The following is a 16,793-nucleotide window of genomic DNA, read 5'->3' as shown; positions in this document are numbered from 1 at the left end:
GTACTAGGAATTGAACCCAGATCCTCTGGAAGAGCAGTCAGTGCTCTTAACCACTGAGCCATCTCTCCAATCCCTTTTTGTTTATTTTTATGATCACTGTTGCTTAAATTATTTGGATAATTTTAAATAGCTAGTTTTAAAGATAAGCCTTGAAGTGACCAATGGTTAAACTCCATAAGTGGGGCCGGTGAGACGGTTTAGTGGATAAAGGCACCTGCTGCCAAAACTGACAACTTGAATTTGATTCCCAGAACTGGTGTGGTGAAAGGAGAGAACTGATTTTTTCGTACAAGTTATCTTTTGAGCTCCACACACTCAATGAACAGACAAATAGTTAGTAAAAGGGCAAAGGGGATGTGATGTCACAGGTCTTGAATCCCAGGAGCCTGTAAACCCAGTGCTGTGAGGCAGAGGTAGGCAGATCTCTGCGAGTTAAAGACAGCTAGGATTACATAGAAAGACCCTGCCTCAAAACAACAAAATTAGAGCAAACAAAAAGTTAAAGTGTGTGTGTGGGGGGACTCTTTAGAAGATATTTTCCTTAGAGCCCTGGCTGGTAGCAGAGGCCTGTAGTCCAGCTACTGGGGAGGCTTACGGCAGGAGAATCTTGGTTTCAAGGTCAATCTGGAAAACTTAGTGTGACCCTGTTTCAAAGTTAAAGTTTTTATTTTTATTTTTTAAATTTATTTATTTATTATGTATACAACATTCCTTCCATGTATGCTTGCATGCCAGAAGAGGGCACCAGATCTCACTATAGATGGCTGTGAGCCACCATGTGGTTGCTGGGAATTGAACTCAGGACCTCTGGAAGAGCAGTCAGTGCTCTTAACCTCTGAGCCATCTCTCCAGCCTCAAGTCAAAGTTTTTAAAGGGGTAAGAATGTACCTTAGTGATAGTTCACTTGCCTAGAGTGTATGAAGCCCTAAATTCAATCCTCAGTAACACCAAAAATTTAAAAAAATAAAAAAAGACTACCTCTGAATATCATGATCTGGTTGTTAAATAATATAGGCTCTCTCGATTTCTGGTCTGAAATCTTATTAATTCAAGACATAGTTCAAATTAGATTCCTTTAATCATCTATTATGGGATAATGCTTTTGTACCCTGTAAAGATTTGTCACTTGTATTGGTTTAATAAAACGGTGGTTCGTCAGTAGATAGGAAGGAAGTATAGGCAGGGCTACCAGACTAGGAGAATTCTGGGAAGAGGAAAGGCTGAGTCTGCAGTCACCACCCAGATGTAGAGGAAGCAAGATGAAAATGCTGCACTGAGCTGGGCGGTGGTGGCGTATGCTTTTAATCCCAGCACTCAGGGAGGCAGAGGCAGATGGATCTCTGTGAGTTCAAGGTCAGCCTTGTCTACAGAGTGAGTTCCAGGACAGCCAGAGACACACAGAAAAACCCTTTCTTGAAAAACCAAAACCAAAAATAAAACAAAACAACAACAACAAAAAAGAAAATGTTACAGTGGGAAAAGGTACCAAGCCACATGGCTAAACATATATAAGAATTATGGATTAATTTAAGTTGTAAGAACTAGTTAATAATGAGCCTAAGCTAATAAACCAAACAGATTATAAGCCTCTGTGTGTTTCTTTGGGGCCAGGCAGGACAGAAACCTCCGTCTACAATCATGTATTCTTTTCATCATTTGTTTTTGGGATAGGTGTAGACCATGCTGACTTTGAGCTTGCTATGTACCTCAGGCTGGCCTCAAACTCTGATTCTCCCAAGTGTTGGAATTACAGGTATGAGCCACCATGCCTAGCTTGGATATGGTTTTCCAGTTTGTTTGACCCTCTACTTTGATTAAGAAAAAAAAAATTACTCACAGGTATGCCCACCCATTTGGGTTTTAGTTCATTCCCGATGTAGTCAAGTTGACAACCAAGAGTTGCCACCATAAGTCTACTTAACACAATCATCTCCTTATGTCATGCTTAATTTCCAAATGAAAACAATAATCAGGTCATAATTACATCTAACATGTTATAACTATTCTACATAGAATCACAAAATGCATTATATATTTAACCAGGTTGTTATTATTACACCTAACATGATAGAACTATCCCTCCTGAAACAGCAAACACTTCTATTTTAGTCATTGTTCTGTTGCAACAAAGAGCCACCATAACCACAACTCTTATAAGAAAGAATTGGGGCTTAGGTTTCAGAGGCTTAGTTCATTGTTGTCATGGTGGGGAGCATGGAAGCATGCAGAGAGACATGGTGTTGGAGAAGTAGCTGAGAGTTCTACATCTGGATCTGCAGACAGGAGAGAGGGAGGGAAGAAGGGAGAGAGAGGGGGAGGGAGGGAGGGAAGGAAGTGGAGGAGAGACAGTGGGTCTGGCTGGAGCTTCTGAAACCTCAAAGCCTATCAAAGAGTTCCCCAACCTGTGTGTGTGTGTGTGTGTGTGTGTGTGTGTGTGTGTGTGTGTGTGTGTGGGTGACAAATATATGAGTCTATGAGAGTCATTCTTAATTAAAACACCACACCTAGTATCAGGAAGAAATGGGGCCTGTAAAGTGGTTCAGTGGGTAAAGGTGCTTGCTCTGTAAACCAAGGACCAGGTTCGATCCCTGGAACCCACATAAAGATGGAAAGAAAGAAAGCAGCTGCACAAAGTTGTCCTCTGACCTCCACAAGTGTAGCAGGTGCCCTTCCATCATCCATGCGTGCAGCTGTACACATATACACTAATTGGAAATGCTGTTTAAATCCAGGTAGAGTGGGAAAGGGGGGTATAGCTTATCTGAAATACCCTCCTTTTTTTTTTTTTTTTTTTTTGGTTTTTTTTTTTTTTTTTTTTTTGGTTTTTCGAGACAGAGTTTCTCTGTGGCTTTGGAGCCTGTCCTGGAACTAGCTCTTGTAGACCAGGCTGGCCTCGAACTCACAGAGATCCGTCTGCCTCTGCCTCCCGAGTGCTGGGATTAAAGGCGTGTGCCACCACCGCCTGGCAATAACCTCCTTTTAAACTCTTCATAAATGACCACTGTCTTTCTTTAGCTCAGTGATATCCAGGTGGTTTGAGCTGTGCTTTATCTGGGTGAACGCTAAGCAGTGCAGCAACTTGTTACACAAGGGATATAAATGGATGTGACACACTGTTCTAGGCTGGAGCCAGCTGATTATGTAGCATGCTCTCATGCTGGTCAACCTTTGCACTCGCTGCAGATGCTTTTCTATCTTTACCAGATTTTTACCTTTGGACAGAGAATTCACTGACTGGGTGTTTTTGCTAGTTTGCTTTGATTATTCCTCCCGCCTCCCTTCTTGTCCTCTTCCCTTTTACCCTCCAAGCCTAGGCCAGACCCTTTTATTCTACAGCCCTTTTCTAATCACTGCTTCTCTAACATCTATTGTGTTGATTTTAGCATCTGTTGAGGAAAGGGGGGAAACCAGGCCATTTGTTATTCAAGTAAATCTTTAGCTAGTTAAAAATTGTGTTTTTTAAATGTCACCAGATGTAAATGGTAAAGCAATCTGTTGACCAGAAAAAGAAAAAAAGAAAAAGAAAAAAGGAAAGTAAAAGAAGCAATAAAAGCATGTTACTCTGGGCACATTTGGAACAGTGACTGAGTACAGTCCTTCACTGCCTCAATAAATATGTTGAATGGCACAAATTACCTAACTCCACTGATGGTTGCCCTTTTCCTCTTTAGATCATGGCTGCTGTTCCTCTGAACAATCTACAGGAGCAACTGCAGCGTCACTCAGCCAGAAAACTTAATAATAAATTGAATCTTACAAAACCCAAATCTTCGTAAGTATATTTATTAGCATGTGGACAATAACTTGTGTCATACAGGTGGGACTCTCGTCTCTCAGGTCTGTCTAAAGTAGGATCCCATCTGTACCTCTTAGTGGCCTAGAACTTACTGTGGTTCGGGCTGGCTTCCCTCACACCCTGCAGCAGCCTGCCTTAGCCTCCTGTGTGCTAGGACCGTCACCACACCTGCTTCTTCCAGCTCGGCCATTTTACAGAGGAGGTGAGGGGCTCATTGGTTTTCTAACTTTGCAAATTGCTAGTAGAGCATATTCAAGCAGATCTGGGTAGTGATTGCTCTGCAGCTTTACACGGTTCCTGGCACATACTTATTCAGCAAAGTTGGATGAACAAGTAATGAATTTTCTTGTAAATATGAGCAGATATTATACTTAAATATAATCTCATATGATCTGCCAAACTTTGTAGGGAAACGACCACTCTTGTTCTGATGTCGCCTACAAGCTATATCCCAAATTTCTAATGGTGCCTAATAATAATTTGTATTTGTTGTGCCCCTAGGGTGCAGGCACTGCTTCAGGTGCCATTAATTTCAGCTCCTGGTCAGGACTCCGCCTCTGTTGTGTCCTTCACATCTCAGCAGTCTCTTTGCTTTCTCTCTTTCTTTCTCTCTTTCTTTCTCTCTTTCTTTCTCTCTTTCTTTCTTTCTTTCTTTCTTTCTTAACTCTTTTGTCTCTTAAAAAATTTTTTTTATCAGAATAACTAAAGCCAGTTAGAGTACCATCATTATTTTCCACACATTCTGTCTCTTCCTTCTGAAGGTGTTGTTAAGGACTGGCAGCCTGGGAAATAACGTGTGGGCCTGGCCTGGGAACTCTCAGACTCAGTGGTCAGCCTCTGAGTGGGAGGATCAGAGAAGCCAGATGTATTTGTTACCTGGGAAAATTTCAAAGCCACGGAGGGAGATGGATTCTGTGCTTATTTGTAGTAAAACTAATGCAATTTGCATTTGAAAATATGTTTTATAGGTGAGTGAGTTAGGTAAAATGGAAATGGCTCTACCTAGGGGCTGGGATTGTAGCTTATGTTAGAACACTTAGCATAAATGAGACCCTGGGTTCAGTCCCCAGCATCAGAAACAAATGAATTAATCTAATTTCAGCTTTTCCATTATTTTTCAGAGGTTTTACTTTTAAAAAGAAAACATCAGAGGGCGATGTGTCTGTAACCAGTGTGTCAGTGGCAAAAACCCCTGCGCTGAGTGATAAAGATGTGAATGTGTCTGAGGCCTTTTCAGGCACGGAGCCTCCGCTGCACACACCAAAGCAGCAGCCTGGGACTGGTGACTCCCTCAAAAACTCCCCGGGAGGACAGCAAACCAAGGGGCCCTGTCCTGAACCGCCACTGCTGGACTTGACGCAGACTCCTCAGGAAGTCTCAGCTATAAAAACCCCAGCTGGAAAGAAACCCCACGTTGCTGTTTTCAAGAAGTTAGAATTTAGTTCTTCACCAGATTCCCTCAATGATTGGGCTGATATGGATGACTTTGATATTTCAGCATCCAGTGCCTTTGTTTCTTGGACCAAAAATCCTGCTGTAAGAGCAAGCACCGCTCAGAAATCAAAAAAGACTAAGAGAAACTTTTTTAAACCACCACCTCATAAAGCAAGTACAGTAAAGGCTTATTTGACACCTTCTTCCCCGGAAAACCCACAAGTGGATTTAACCAAGGACCAGAAGGATGAGTCGGAATGCCTGAGCAGTGATGTGATTGTCATCGACAATGACCCTTGTTCTGAAGAACTCATGAAGAAAGATACTCAGGAAAGTCAGTCTTTGGAAGCTCATTTGGGAGCTGAGAAAGGTAGCCATTATTTCATCTTCATTTCAGTATGTTTACAATACGTTTTTAATTGAAAGCTAAGCATTGGGAACAGTGGAAAGCAGTTTTGTTCTTGAGGGTCTTAATATCTGCTATGCCGGGGTTAGCTCTGTGGTTTTATACATGAAGAAAATAAGATGGTAATATATAATCATTCTGTTTAATACAGTCATGTATCACTTAGTGACAAGGATATATTTTGTTTTGTTTTGTTTTTTAATTTATTATGTGTTCAGTGTTCTGCCTGCATGTACAGCTGTGGGCCAGAAGAGAGCACCAGATCTCACTACAGATGGTTGTGAGCCATCATGTGGTTGCTGGGAATTGAACTCAAGACCTTTGGAAGAGCAGTCAGTGATCTAACCTCTGAGCCATCTCTCCAGCCCCAAGGATATGTTCTGAAAACACCTTATTATGCCATGTCATTTTGCCAATACCATAGGGCACTTTAACCTAGATGGCAGAACCTACTATACACCTAGGCTATATGGTTTGCCTCTTACTCAGAGGCTCCAAAACCATACGTCTGTGAATACTGTAGGTGTTTGTGCACAATGGAATATATCTGTGTATCCAAACACTTCTAAATATGCAAAAAGTATAGTAAATATAAATATTGTACTGAGTAGAGTACATACCATGAATGGAGCTGAGGACAAGAAACTTTTTTGAGCGAGTAGAAGTGAATATGGAGGCATAGGATGTTGCTAGCCATTTCCGTACATTGTAAGCACTGCACTTAGCTTAGAGCAAATTCATTAAACATTTACACTTCCTCAATAATTACTTTTAGTTCATTGTAATTTTTTTTTTTCGAGACAGGGTTTCTCTGTAGCTTTGGAGTCTGTCCTGGAACTAGCTCTTGTAGACCAGGCTGGCCTCGAACTCAACAGAGACCACCTGCCTCTGCTTCCCGAGTGCAGGGATTAAAGGCGTGCGCCACCACTGCCCGGCTTCATTGTAATTTTTAAGCTTTAATTCTTGTAGTCATGCTTACCTTAAATCATAAAAAAACACTGACCATGCAAAATTTTGCCCACCTCACTAGGCAGTGCCACCCCTGGGTTGATAGTGCTGGGTGCTATAAGAAAACAGGATGAGAAAGCTAATAAACAGTGTTTCATGGCCTCTGCAACAATTCTTGCCTCCGGATTCCTTCTGAGTCCCTGCTCTGACTATCTAGATGGTGGAGAACATGATGAAAAAAACCTTTCCTCCCTAAGTTGCTTTTGGTCATGGTGTTTCATCACAGCAATAGAAACCATAACTAAGAAATAATGTGTATGAGTGTTTTACCTGATTTTGTATGTTTATGTGTGCATTGTGTGTGTGCTTTGTGCCTTCAAAGACCAGAAGAAGGCATCAGATCCCTTGGAATTGGAGTTACAGATGGTTATAAGTCATCTTAAGGGTGCTGGGAACCCAACCCAGATCCTATGCATGAATTGCAAGTATTTTAAAGGTGTTAAGCCACCTCTCCAGTCCCTGCTCTTGATTCTTGCTACTCCTTCCTCAGTCTCCTGAGTTCTGAAATTAAGATTATAAGCTACCAGACCCAGTTCATCCTTTGCTTTTCTTCCTTTCCCTTCCCTTCTTTTTCTCCCTCAATCTTTTCTCTCCCTCTCTCCTTCCCTCCGTCCCATTTTCCATTTCTTTATTAATGTTCTTTTAAACTAGGACATGAACATTAACAACACAGGGTCAGGATTGTAAGCATCGTTGTCCTCTCCCATCACATCTCCCCCCTGAAGGTCTTTAGGGGCAACAACAGGAAATGATCCTCATCTTTTGTGCATTGTTTGTTTTGCCTGCATCTGTGTTAGAGTGTCAGAAGTCCTGGAACTGGAGTCACATGCTAGCTGCCGTGTGGGTGTTAGGAAGTGAGCCCGGGCTCTCTGGAAGAGCAACCAGTCCTCTGATCCACTGACTTATCTCCCCAGCCCCTTGATTGTTTTCTTTTGTTTGTTTTTTTGAGACGTGCTCTCTCTACATAGCCCTAAGTGTTCTGGGATTCACTGTGTAGACCTAGCTGGCCTCCATCTCACAGAGCTGCACCTGCCTCTGCCTCTGCCTCAGGAGGACCAGTGCACACCTGGTTCTTCTGTGCATTCTTATAGAATACCACTTATTCTTTGGTTTTGTTTGAGACAGATCTCACTGTATTGCCCTGTCTGGCCAGCAGCTCACTTGCCTCTGTCTCCTACGTGCTACTACACCCAGTTTAGAATACCTCTTGAAAGGCCTGTATGAGAATATTCTGCAGTAGATGGAATGCATTGGTAAATAAACACACTAGTGCCATGCCCAGTATAATATACTGTAAGTAGTTATATACCAGAACAGAAGAGTAGGGCATTGCACTATTATTATTATATTTTTTGTTTGATATTTTTGGGTTTTTGGGGTTTTTTTTGTTTGTTTGTTTTTCAAGACAGAGTTTCTCTGTGAAACAATTCTGGCTGTCCTGGAACTCACTCTGTAGATCAGGCTGGCCTTAAGCTCACTGACTTTAAAATTTTTTTTAAAAGTTGGGTCTTGTGTTCAGACTTGTCCTGATCTCCTGGACTCAACGCATTACCACCACTACCCTTCCCTTATATTTTAGGAATTGAATCTAGGAATGTGCGCACTAGATAAACACCATCACTGACTTATATTCTCAGCTTTTTATTTACTGTTTATTTGTGACAGGATCTCACCACACTCTCTACATACACCTTAAGCTTGCAGTCTTCCTAGCCTAGCCTTCTGGGTAGCTGGAATTATAGACCATTCTTATGCCTCAGCCTCCTTAGCAGCTCAGACCGCAGGTACATGCACATCCTGAAACTAAAATTGTAAACACCAGTTCTATTAAAATTGCTACACAATGAGAGAGGACTGAAAAGTAATTGATTAAAAAAAACAGCAAAACTCTAGTTTAATCTCTTGTGTTGCTGTTTCTCAAGAGAATTCTGGGTGAATAGTAAACGGCAAAACCAGAGAGCACCAGAGAGATGCTTGTATAGCTTGGACACCTCTGTGGTGGAGATGGTTTGTCTGTATAGCAGCAGTGTGTGTGCCAGCTCTGGTGTATGCCACGCCTGTGATCTTGGATGAGGAGGTGAGGCCGGAAGATAAAGAGTTCAAAAATGTAGGCTGTATAGCAAGACCCTGTCTCAAAACAAGCCCAAGTGTTTGTGCTGCTGCAAATTACTGAAGTGAAACAAGAGTTTCATAATTTAACTAGAAATAGGTCTTGAATTCCTAAGCAGATCTCTGGCTTTAGTCCAGCTTTGGACTTCTTCCAGTTGATTCCCTTATTTGTGAAGAAATCAGCCAGCATTAACCTGCAGGAGACTCCCATACAAAATGTTCTGATTGCTTCTGTCTTGCCCAAAAAAGCCCTCATAAAAGCTCGTGCATGTTCTGTCTCGCTAATTATTAAAGTAATCTGTTTACCAACTGTTTTTCTTTAGATAATAGTGAAAAGAAGAATCACGTAGACGAAGTTCATTTACAGTCAACTGAGGAACCTCTGTACTTTCAACTTGATGATGATGACTATGATATAGATTTTGTTCCACCTTCTCCAGAAGAAGAAATTATTTCTACAGCTTCTTCCTCTTTGAAATGTTCCAGGTAAAATAGTTAATAATAAATATTATTGTTTGTTTTTAAGATGCCTTAAGTATGTAGCTTAGGTATATAATATCATTTCTATATAAGTATTCTTTGTGCTTCTGTGGTTTATTTTGTATTCAAATGAAAGTGTCCAGAACGTTGCTATTTATTGTTTACTTGGTTGTTTAGAAACCATTCTTTGCTGGGCTTGGTGAGTCATGTTTTTAGTCCCAGCACTGGGGAGGCAGTGCAGACAAATCTCTGTATTTGAGACTAGCCTGGTCTACATAGTAAAACTCTTCAAAGACAAAAACAACAACAACAAAACTCTTACTGTGTTACTCAGGCTGGCCTTGAGTTCAGGATCCTCCTGCCTTAGTCTCCCAAGTACCACGATTACAGGTAGCAACTACCATAATTGGAGGGAAGTGGGGGCTACTATTTTATTTTACTGGTCATATTTTAAAGACCTGCATTGGTGTTTTGCCTGCATGGATGTCCGTGTAAGGATGCCAGATCTCTTGGAACTGGAGTTACAGACAATTATGAGCTGCCATGTGTGTCTGGGAATTGAACCCTGGTTCACTGGAAGAGCAGCCAGTGCTCTTAACTGCTGAGCCATTTCTCCAGCCCCGTTTAAGTCACTATTTTGACAGAAACAGATCTCTGTAGTCTATCATCTGGATTAGGAAGAGAAGGAAATGTTTTATATGTAACTTCTGGTTTGTGCTTTAAAATTTTTATTATTAGATTTACTCATTTATGATGTGTGTTTTGCCTGCATTTAAGTATATGCACTACCATGTATGCTTTGTGCCCAAGGAGATCAGAATGGGGTATCAGAACTGGAGTTATGGGTGGTTGTAAACCATCATGTGGGTGCTAGGAGCTCAACCTGGATTCTCGTCAAGAGCAACAACTGCCCTTAACCTCTGAGCCATGTCTCCAGCGCCTGGCTTGTGATGTATTGTGATGTCTGTATTGTGATGTCTGAGGAAGTGGTGAAGGTTGAAGTATGATCACTGTTCGCTACAAAACTGATGAGCCATACCCACTCACCTGTCTCCTTTCCTTGCTGACAGAGAACCAACCAGACAAGCATAGAAAGTTAACCACTGGAGTGAAAGGTGTTCTCTAACAGCTGAGGCCAGGGAGGGGCAGGAACTCACCAGGGTCAAACAGTTCGTAGCACATGGGCTAAGACCCAGTGTGGTGCTCTCTCCTTACCCTTCTGTTTCCATGTTGAATGCTTAGCTTTATTCTTTATTAAATATATGTATTGCACTAATGACATTGTAGCCACCTTAACTAGGATTTTAAATAAGCGGGAAGAAACATTTTTAGCTCCAAAGCCCTAACAAACTATTTCTTGTTCTTGCTTGGTTCATGTTGTGACTGATAACAGGTGTAATTTCAGGCCCTGATTATTTTCTCTTAGCATTATTCTCCATATTGCTATTGTGTCCTTTCCTAACTTACTGAGTTCTTCTGCCATGGGTACCTTTGCATAGCATGTTATTTTGCTCGTTCTGTGACAGACCCTGTGTGAAGAAGGATTTGCTTTGGCTTGCAGTTTCAGAGGGTGCGGTCCTGCACAGTAGGGCAGGCATGTGGAGCAGGAGCTTATGATGCTCACTCTCCCAGGGTGGTGGCTCAGGATGTAAAAATGAAACTGGAAGTAAGGCTAGCTAAGTTCTCAAGGTCCACCTCTGGTGGCCTCTATTGCCAGCCAGGCCCTACGTCCCAGCGACCTCTAAAAACAGTGTTGCCAGGTGTTCAAACATGAATCTTTCATACCCAAAGCATAATTTAGATTTTTAGCAATTGGAAACGATTATTTACAAGGTTGATTATTTTTCCATTATTGCCTAATGTGAATAACTGTGCATATTGTGTCTTAACTAGGAATTTTATTGCTGTGAAGAGACACCATGACCAAGGCAATCTTATAAAGGAAAACATTGAATTGGGGCTGGCTAACAGTTCAGAGATTTACTCCATTATCATTATGGTGGGGAACGTGGCAGCATGCAGGCAGACATGGTACTGGAGAGGTAGCTGAGAGTTCTACATCTCAATCGGAAGACAGAAAGACTGGGCCTACCCCTAATGATACACGTCCTCTAACAAAGCACACTTGCTAATAGTGCCACCCCCTGAAATGAGAAGTTCAGGTAAAGCTGCTTGGAATCTCAGAAAACAGTGTCATTAATAACTGCTTTCCAGGGAGAGCAGTGACGACATGCTTGAGACTCTAAGAACATGTATAGTTTGGGTACAGTGAGCTTGGGACAGCAGGTTTTCCAAATTGAGAGAGGAGAATCCATGACCCTAGACAACATGGAACTCATGCAGTTTGATTGAGTCTAGTGTAACTGAAAGGATATACTTGGAGACAGGAGTTGAAAGGGTCTCTTGGGACCAGAAGATAGAAGATGTGAGGCTTAGCTAAAGAGAGATACAAACGTGTTTCCCAGCTAGATATGGTGCAAGACTCTAATCTCAGCACTTGGAAGCCTTGGGCGTAGAGCAAGTTTCTGGTCATCCTGTGCTTCTTGACCCTGTCTCAAAACAAGCAAAAGAAAAGAAAACGTTTCCTTTGTCTGTTAAGTATTTATTGGAAAAGATTGGGAGACAAGGTTTGCATTCATTCTGCATGATTGATTTAGCACTTTTTTTTTCTTGTAGTATGCTAAAGGATTTTGATGACTTGGATAAAGAGAAAGGCATTCTTAGCACCTCAAAAGACCCTTTGTTGAAATCAGAGAAAATAAACACCCAGGAGCCTGATCCAGGAGCCAGTACAGACTGTGACGGTATAAAAATCATGTTTCAGTTACTTCTATAAATATAATAATTATATTTGCATACCATAGCTGCATAGTATAAAACGGTATATGTACTGTATCCGTTGTTCTGATATACTTCATTTGTTAGCTAGTGTTTTTGTGAACATCTCCTGAACTCAACATCTCACAAGCTTGTTGACTCATTTCACAGGTGGAGCCAAAATTCACCTCCCTGTAAGTTTAACCCTTGTTAGAGGAATTAAAAACCCCTAGAAATTTTGTGAGTTTTGTTGGTTTTGTTTGTTTTGTTTTGATACAGTGTCTTGTTATGTATCCCAGGCAGGCCTTGAACTCATTGACAGTCCTTCTACTTTGGCTTCTTTAGTACTGAAATTACAAGAAGTTCCTATAAGTTTTACACACACACACACCCTAAACCTGTTGAGTCCTCTTCACAGCCACATTGATTTCTGTAGATCATTCAGCTCCTCCCTTGTATGTATTCTGATCTGGGTCTGGTATCCATTGTAAGCTAATTAATTCTCTTTTTGCCTGTTGACTCATTCCTTTCTTCTCTTCCTTTATTGCTGGGGATTGGACCCAGGACCTCTGTGTTCTACCATTTGTCTGGATCTCCAGCCCTGTTTCAGTTCTTTCTGCTTCTCTTGTTTTTTCTTTCTGCCAAAGTATCTAGTATAAATAAGCCAATCGCTCTGGAAGACTTTGAAAAAGAGCAGTCCTTTGGAACACCTTTGATTTCAGCTTCTAGACACACATGCCAGAAATGTGTGTTTTCATTTGGGAAATTTATCTGGTAATTTTTTTCCCCTTTTCTTTCTCTTACTCTATCTAGAACCTACGCTATTTGGATGTTAGACACACACCCCTCCTTAATTTTCTCATCTATTTCTTATTTTTTTTCTATGAAATAGGACCATTTTCTCAGGTTATTTTAGACTAGGTCTCACTATGTGGATGAGGCTGGCTTCACACTCAGAGCTGCCTGTCTCTGCCTCCTGAGTGCCAGGGTATGAACGGCCAGCACCTCCACACCTGGCCAGCACCTCCACACCTGGCCAGCACCTCCACACTTGGCCAGCTCCCTCCGTTTTATCACTAACTTTCTTTAATTGATTGTTTTTGTCTATTCAGCTCCTGGAAGCCCAGGAGCTCTTTTCTGCTCTCTGAATGTCATGAGAATCTCCTTAGACACATCTATACTCTTCCTGTGTAGTGCACGCGCTTTCGTGTAGTCTTCTCTGTTGGTTTTGTTTTCTCCAAGTTTGTTGTATTTCTTTTCAGTTTTTGCTTTTCTTGCTGGAAATGTTCCTGAAATATCTGTTTCTCACTCTAAGTCCTACAATACAAACTGTTTAATCTCCATCCCATCACCTTAAGGTAGTTGCTGTTACCTCTTACCATAGACATAAGGAAACTAACATACAGAAGAATTAATAATTAAATGGTTGCAGAATTAAGGCAGCAGCAGAGCTAGAATTTGAACCAGCAGCGTGGAGGCTCTTGAATTCACCCTGACAACCATGGTGCTAGTCGGTTTCTTCATCTCTAAGTTTCCCTGTTATAATGGCTGCATTTACAAGAATGTGGACAGAGTCCTTCAGTGTCACAAGAGACTTCCCTTGTAGCTGACATCAGTTAATTTGTCACCTAATTATGAACCTTTCTTCAAGATACTTCTCTTCCTTCTCCATGGAATTACAAAAGACTAGGTTATAGGACTCCAGAAAAATCAGTCTGAGACAGGAAGAATGAAGGGATTGAGCAAGCTGCGGACGGATCTCCTGCTCCTGACAGTGACAGCATTTCAACTAAACCTCTTTGGACCTTACTGAGTTTTGGGTTTTGGTTAATTAGGGTCTAATGCTATAGCCTAAGCAGCTTCTAACTCATAATCCTACCTCTGCTTCCTGAGACTTGGGATTGTAGGCATGTAGCACCACCCTGCTCTCAGGTTTTCTTGTAGAAAATGAAGAGAATAATACCTGCCTTGCTGGATAGTTATTAGATCTCAAGGTGTACTGTAGGCCATCAGGAAATGTGAGCTATTCTTATCTGCTAGTCTAGTAATCCTTCCAAAGAAGGAGCAGTAAGATGGCTGTTTTGTTTTTATGAATGTTCTGTAACTCCATAATTGTTTCCTCTTGGAGAGCTACAAAGCAGCGTTTTGATAGTGTGTTCTAGAGTTTTGCCTTGAGTCAACACAAGGTCACTAGTTTGTAGCTTTTGGCAATCACTTTTTTTTCTTTTTCTTTTTTTTAAAAATCAGAACAATGTCTGTCTTCACTTTCCTTGGAGGCCTTGGCCAGGTTTTTCCTTGGAGGCTGAGATGGGATGTGGTCTGTCTAGTAGGGTGCCATTGTGTAGGTGTGGTATTTCTGAGCCTGCTTTAGCTTCAATTTTTTAGACCATTGTGAAATCCCTTCTTTCCAGACTGAGACTCCTTTTATAGAGAACCAAAATGGCACCTATGCCATTCAGCAGCTCTCCAATCAATACCTCCCAGCCATGCCCTTTTCCCATAATTACCAGCGGGCATCCACACTTCCTGAGTCTTTCTCATGCAGATGCTTGTCCCTATGCTGTTTTGTTTTGTTTGTGCTTGAGTTGTTTTGTTTTGTTTTGGTTTGGTTTTAGTTTTTAAGACAGGGTTTCTCTGTGTAACAGTCCTAGCTGTTCAGGAACTCGTTCAGTAGACCAGAGTGTCCTCGAACTCACAGAGATCCGCCTGCTTCTGCCTCCTGAGTGCTGAGATTAAAGGCGTGTGCCACCTTCTCCTGGCTCCCTCACTGTTTTTGTATGGCCCTGTCTTTTCCTCTTGTCTTCTTCCCGCCCCTTAAACCCATCAGCTGACTGTTTTCTTCTGAGCATTTTTTTGGTCTGTTCTGATCCCCTTGCCTCCAGAGAGTGCTGTCTTCCCACAGCCCATGTACACTGGCATCTCCTCCTTCATACCATGTGGAGTTGAGTGGGTGTCTCTTGTTGTATGGCTTGATAAAGAAGTCGGGGTGGTTTGTGAGGCAGCACACGGGCAGAGTGCTTGCTGGGCATTTGGGGTTCTGGGTTTCACCCTCATTCTTTATTTATAATTGCTTCCTAGACAAACAGATGAGTGTAAAGGAACAACTTATTCGTGTGATGGAGCACATCTGTAAATTAGTTGATACGGTTCCTACTGATGAACTGAAAGCTTTGAGTTGTGGGAACGAGCTGCTTCAACAACGAAACATAAGGTATCGGGTTGCTATTCACTACTCCAAGTCGAGAAATGGCAAAATGTCCAGACTTTCTGGCCTAGACAGAAGGATGATAGTCACATCACTAAGTTTTAAATTTATTTAATTTTTAGACCATTTGTTTAAGATTTGTATTCAAATTTTTTAGACTAGAAAAAAATGACATTTTTTTCCCTATAGTTTCTGTTGGGGTTAAAAATGAAAGTAAACTTTGCGGCTACTGTAACAAACTAGTCACATTTAATATGTTCTCTTTCTTCAGAAGGAAGCTCCTGGCTGAAGCTGATTTTAGCGGAAAGGGTGTCAGTATTCTGGGTTCACTGTGGAGATGCAGGCCTGACTCACCTGGTAACACTGCACAGGGCAATCCCTCCCCTGTTGGGCGTCCTAGTAAGGAGTGCAGTTCTCCATCCTTTCCCTCACATTCCCTTCCCACCAAGGAATGTTTACCAACCGCCACTCCAGGAAAGACAGGGTTCTCCGCCACCGCGAAGGACCTCCTTGAAAGGCCGTTATTGAATTCCCATTTACAGAAGTCCTTTGTAAGTAGCAACTGGGCTGAAACACTAAGGACAGAAGAAAGAAACGAAAGCTCTTATTTCCCAGGAAATGTTCTCACAAGCACCACTGTGAAAGATAAGAACAAACACACTGCTTCGGGAAATAGCTTAGAGAGAGATGTCCAGGCTTCCTTTGATATTGATAACTTTAACATTGATGACTTTGACGATGATGATGATGATGATTGGGAAAACATAATGCACAGTGTTTCAGCCAGCAAACCCTCCACAGCTGCCTACCCACCTGTCAAGGAAGGTGGGCCACTTAAATCTCTGTCAGAGAGGATTTCCTCAGCCAAGACAGAATCTCTTCCAGTGGCATCAACTGCTCAGAAGAGTTACACTGGTAAGTCTAGAGTAAATTGGATGCTTAAATATTATAGGAAAACAAAACCATCCAAAATAGGCACAAACCATTGCCTGAAAGCCACATTGTTTCTACTCAAATTTCTACTGATAATGTGAGTTACAAATCACAATTTAAAAAGCAAGTTGCTCTTTTGTGTCTGTAGCAGCTGTAGGTTTATAAATGTATAATTATAACTATTGTAGTAGAGCCCTGAAGTCATCACAATGCGCTTTGCCTTCAGACTAGCATCTTCTAGTCCCTAAAACAAAGCACACAAGTGCCAAATTCTTAGTGATTTGGGGGAAGGCCAAGTAGAAAGGTGAATTTATATGCTCTAAATATGCATAGTTTTAGAATTCTGGATGATGATAAGTAATTCATTTATAAAGTAGAAAACTGTGTCATGTCTCACAACATTAAAATGTGAGGCAGCATAAGAAGGTTATAAAATCTGAAATTCAGCAAATATAAAGTTAATCATGGTGGCTCTCACCTGTAATACCAGCACTTGGGAGGCTAAGGTAGGAGGAAGACAGTGAGTTTGAGAATGACCTGGACTGAGACCTTGTCTCAGAACAGACATCTCTTAAAAGCTCAGTAAAGGCTTACGGTGTGTCATG

The 16,793-nt window shown here is 41.6% G+C and overlaps 1 protein-coding gene across 2 annotated transcripts in view; it reads left to right on the top strand.

The window, feature by feature from the left end:
* The window catches only part of Blm (BLM RecQ like helicase), an 89,455-nt gene that overhangs the window by 23,827 nt on the left and 48,835 nt on the right, over positions 1 to 16,793 (top strand). Inside the window, exons 2-7 of one of the 2 annotated variants that reach the window (XM_038313824.1) lie at positions 3,672 to 3,772; positions 4,918 to 5,600; positions 9,077 to 9,239; positions 11,910 to 12,037; positions 15,129 to 15,261; positions 15,530 to 16,170. In XM_038313824.1, coding sequence (XP_038169752.1) covers positions 3,675 to 3,772; positions 4,918 to 5,600; positions 9,077 to 9,239; positions 11,910 to 12,037; positions 15,129 to 15,261; positions 15,530 to 16,170 — 1,846 coding nt within the window. In that variant the 5' untranslated portion in view covers positions 3,672 to 3,674. Of the gene's footprint in view, positions 1 to 3,671; positions 3,773 to 4,917; positions 5,601 to 9,076; positions 9,240 to 11,909; positions 12,038 to 15,128; positions 15,262 to 15,526; positions 16,171 to 16,793 lie in introns of both variants that reach the window. The other variant, XM_038313823.1, reaches the window with a different exon arrangement.

Source organism: Arvicola amphibius, chromosome 12, assembly GCF_903992535.2.
Source record: "Arvicola amphibius chromosome 12, mArvAmp1.2, whole genome shotgun sequence".
Taxonomy (NCBI): Eukaryota; Metazoa; Chordata; class Mammalia; order Rodentia; family Cricetidae; genus Arvicola; species Arvicola amphibius.
Note: the sequence above shows the minus strand (reverse complement) of the source record. Positions and strands in the feature narration are given on the sequence as shown.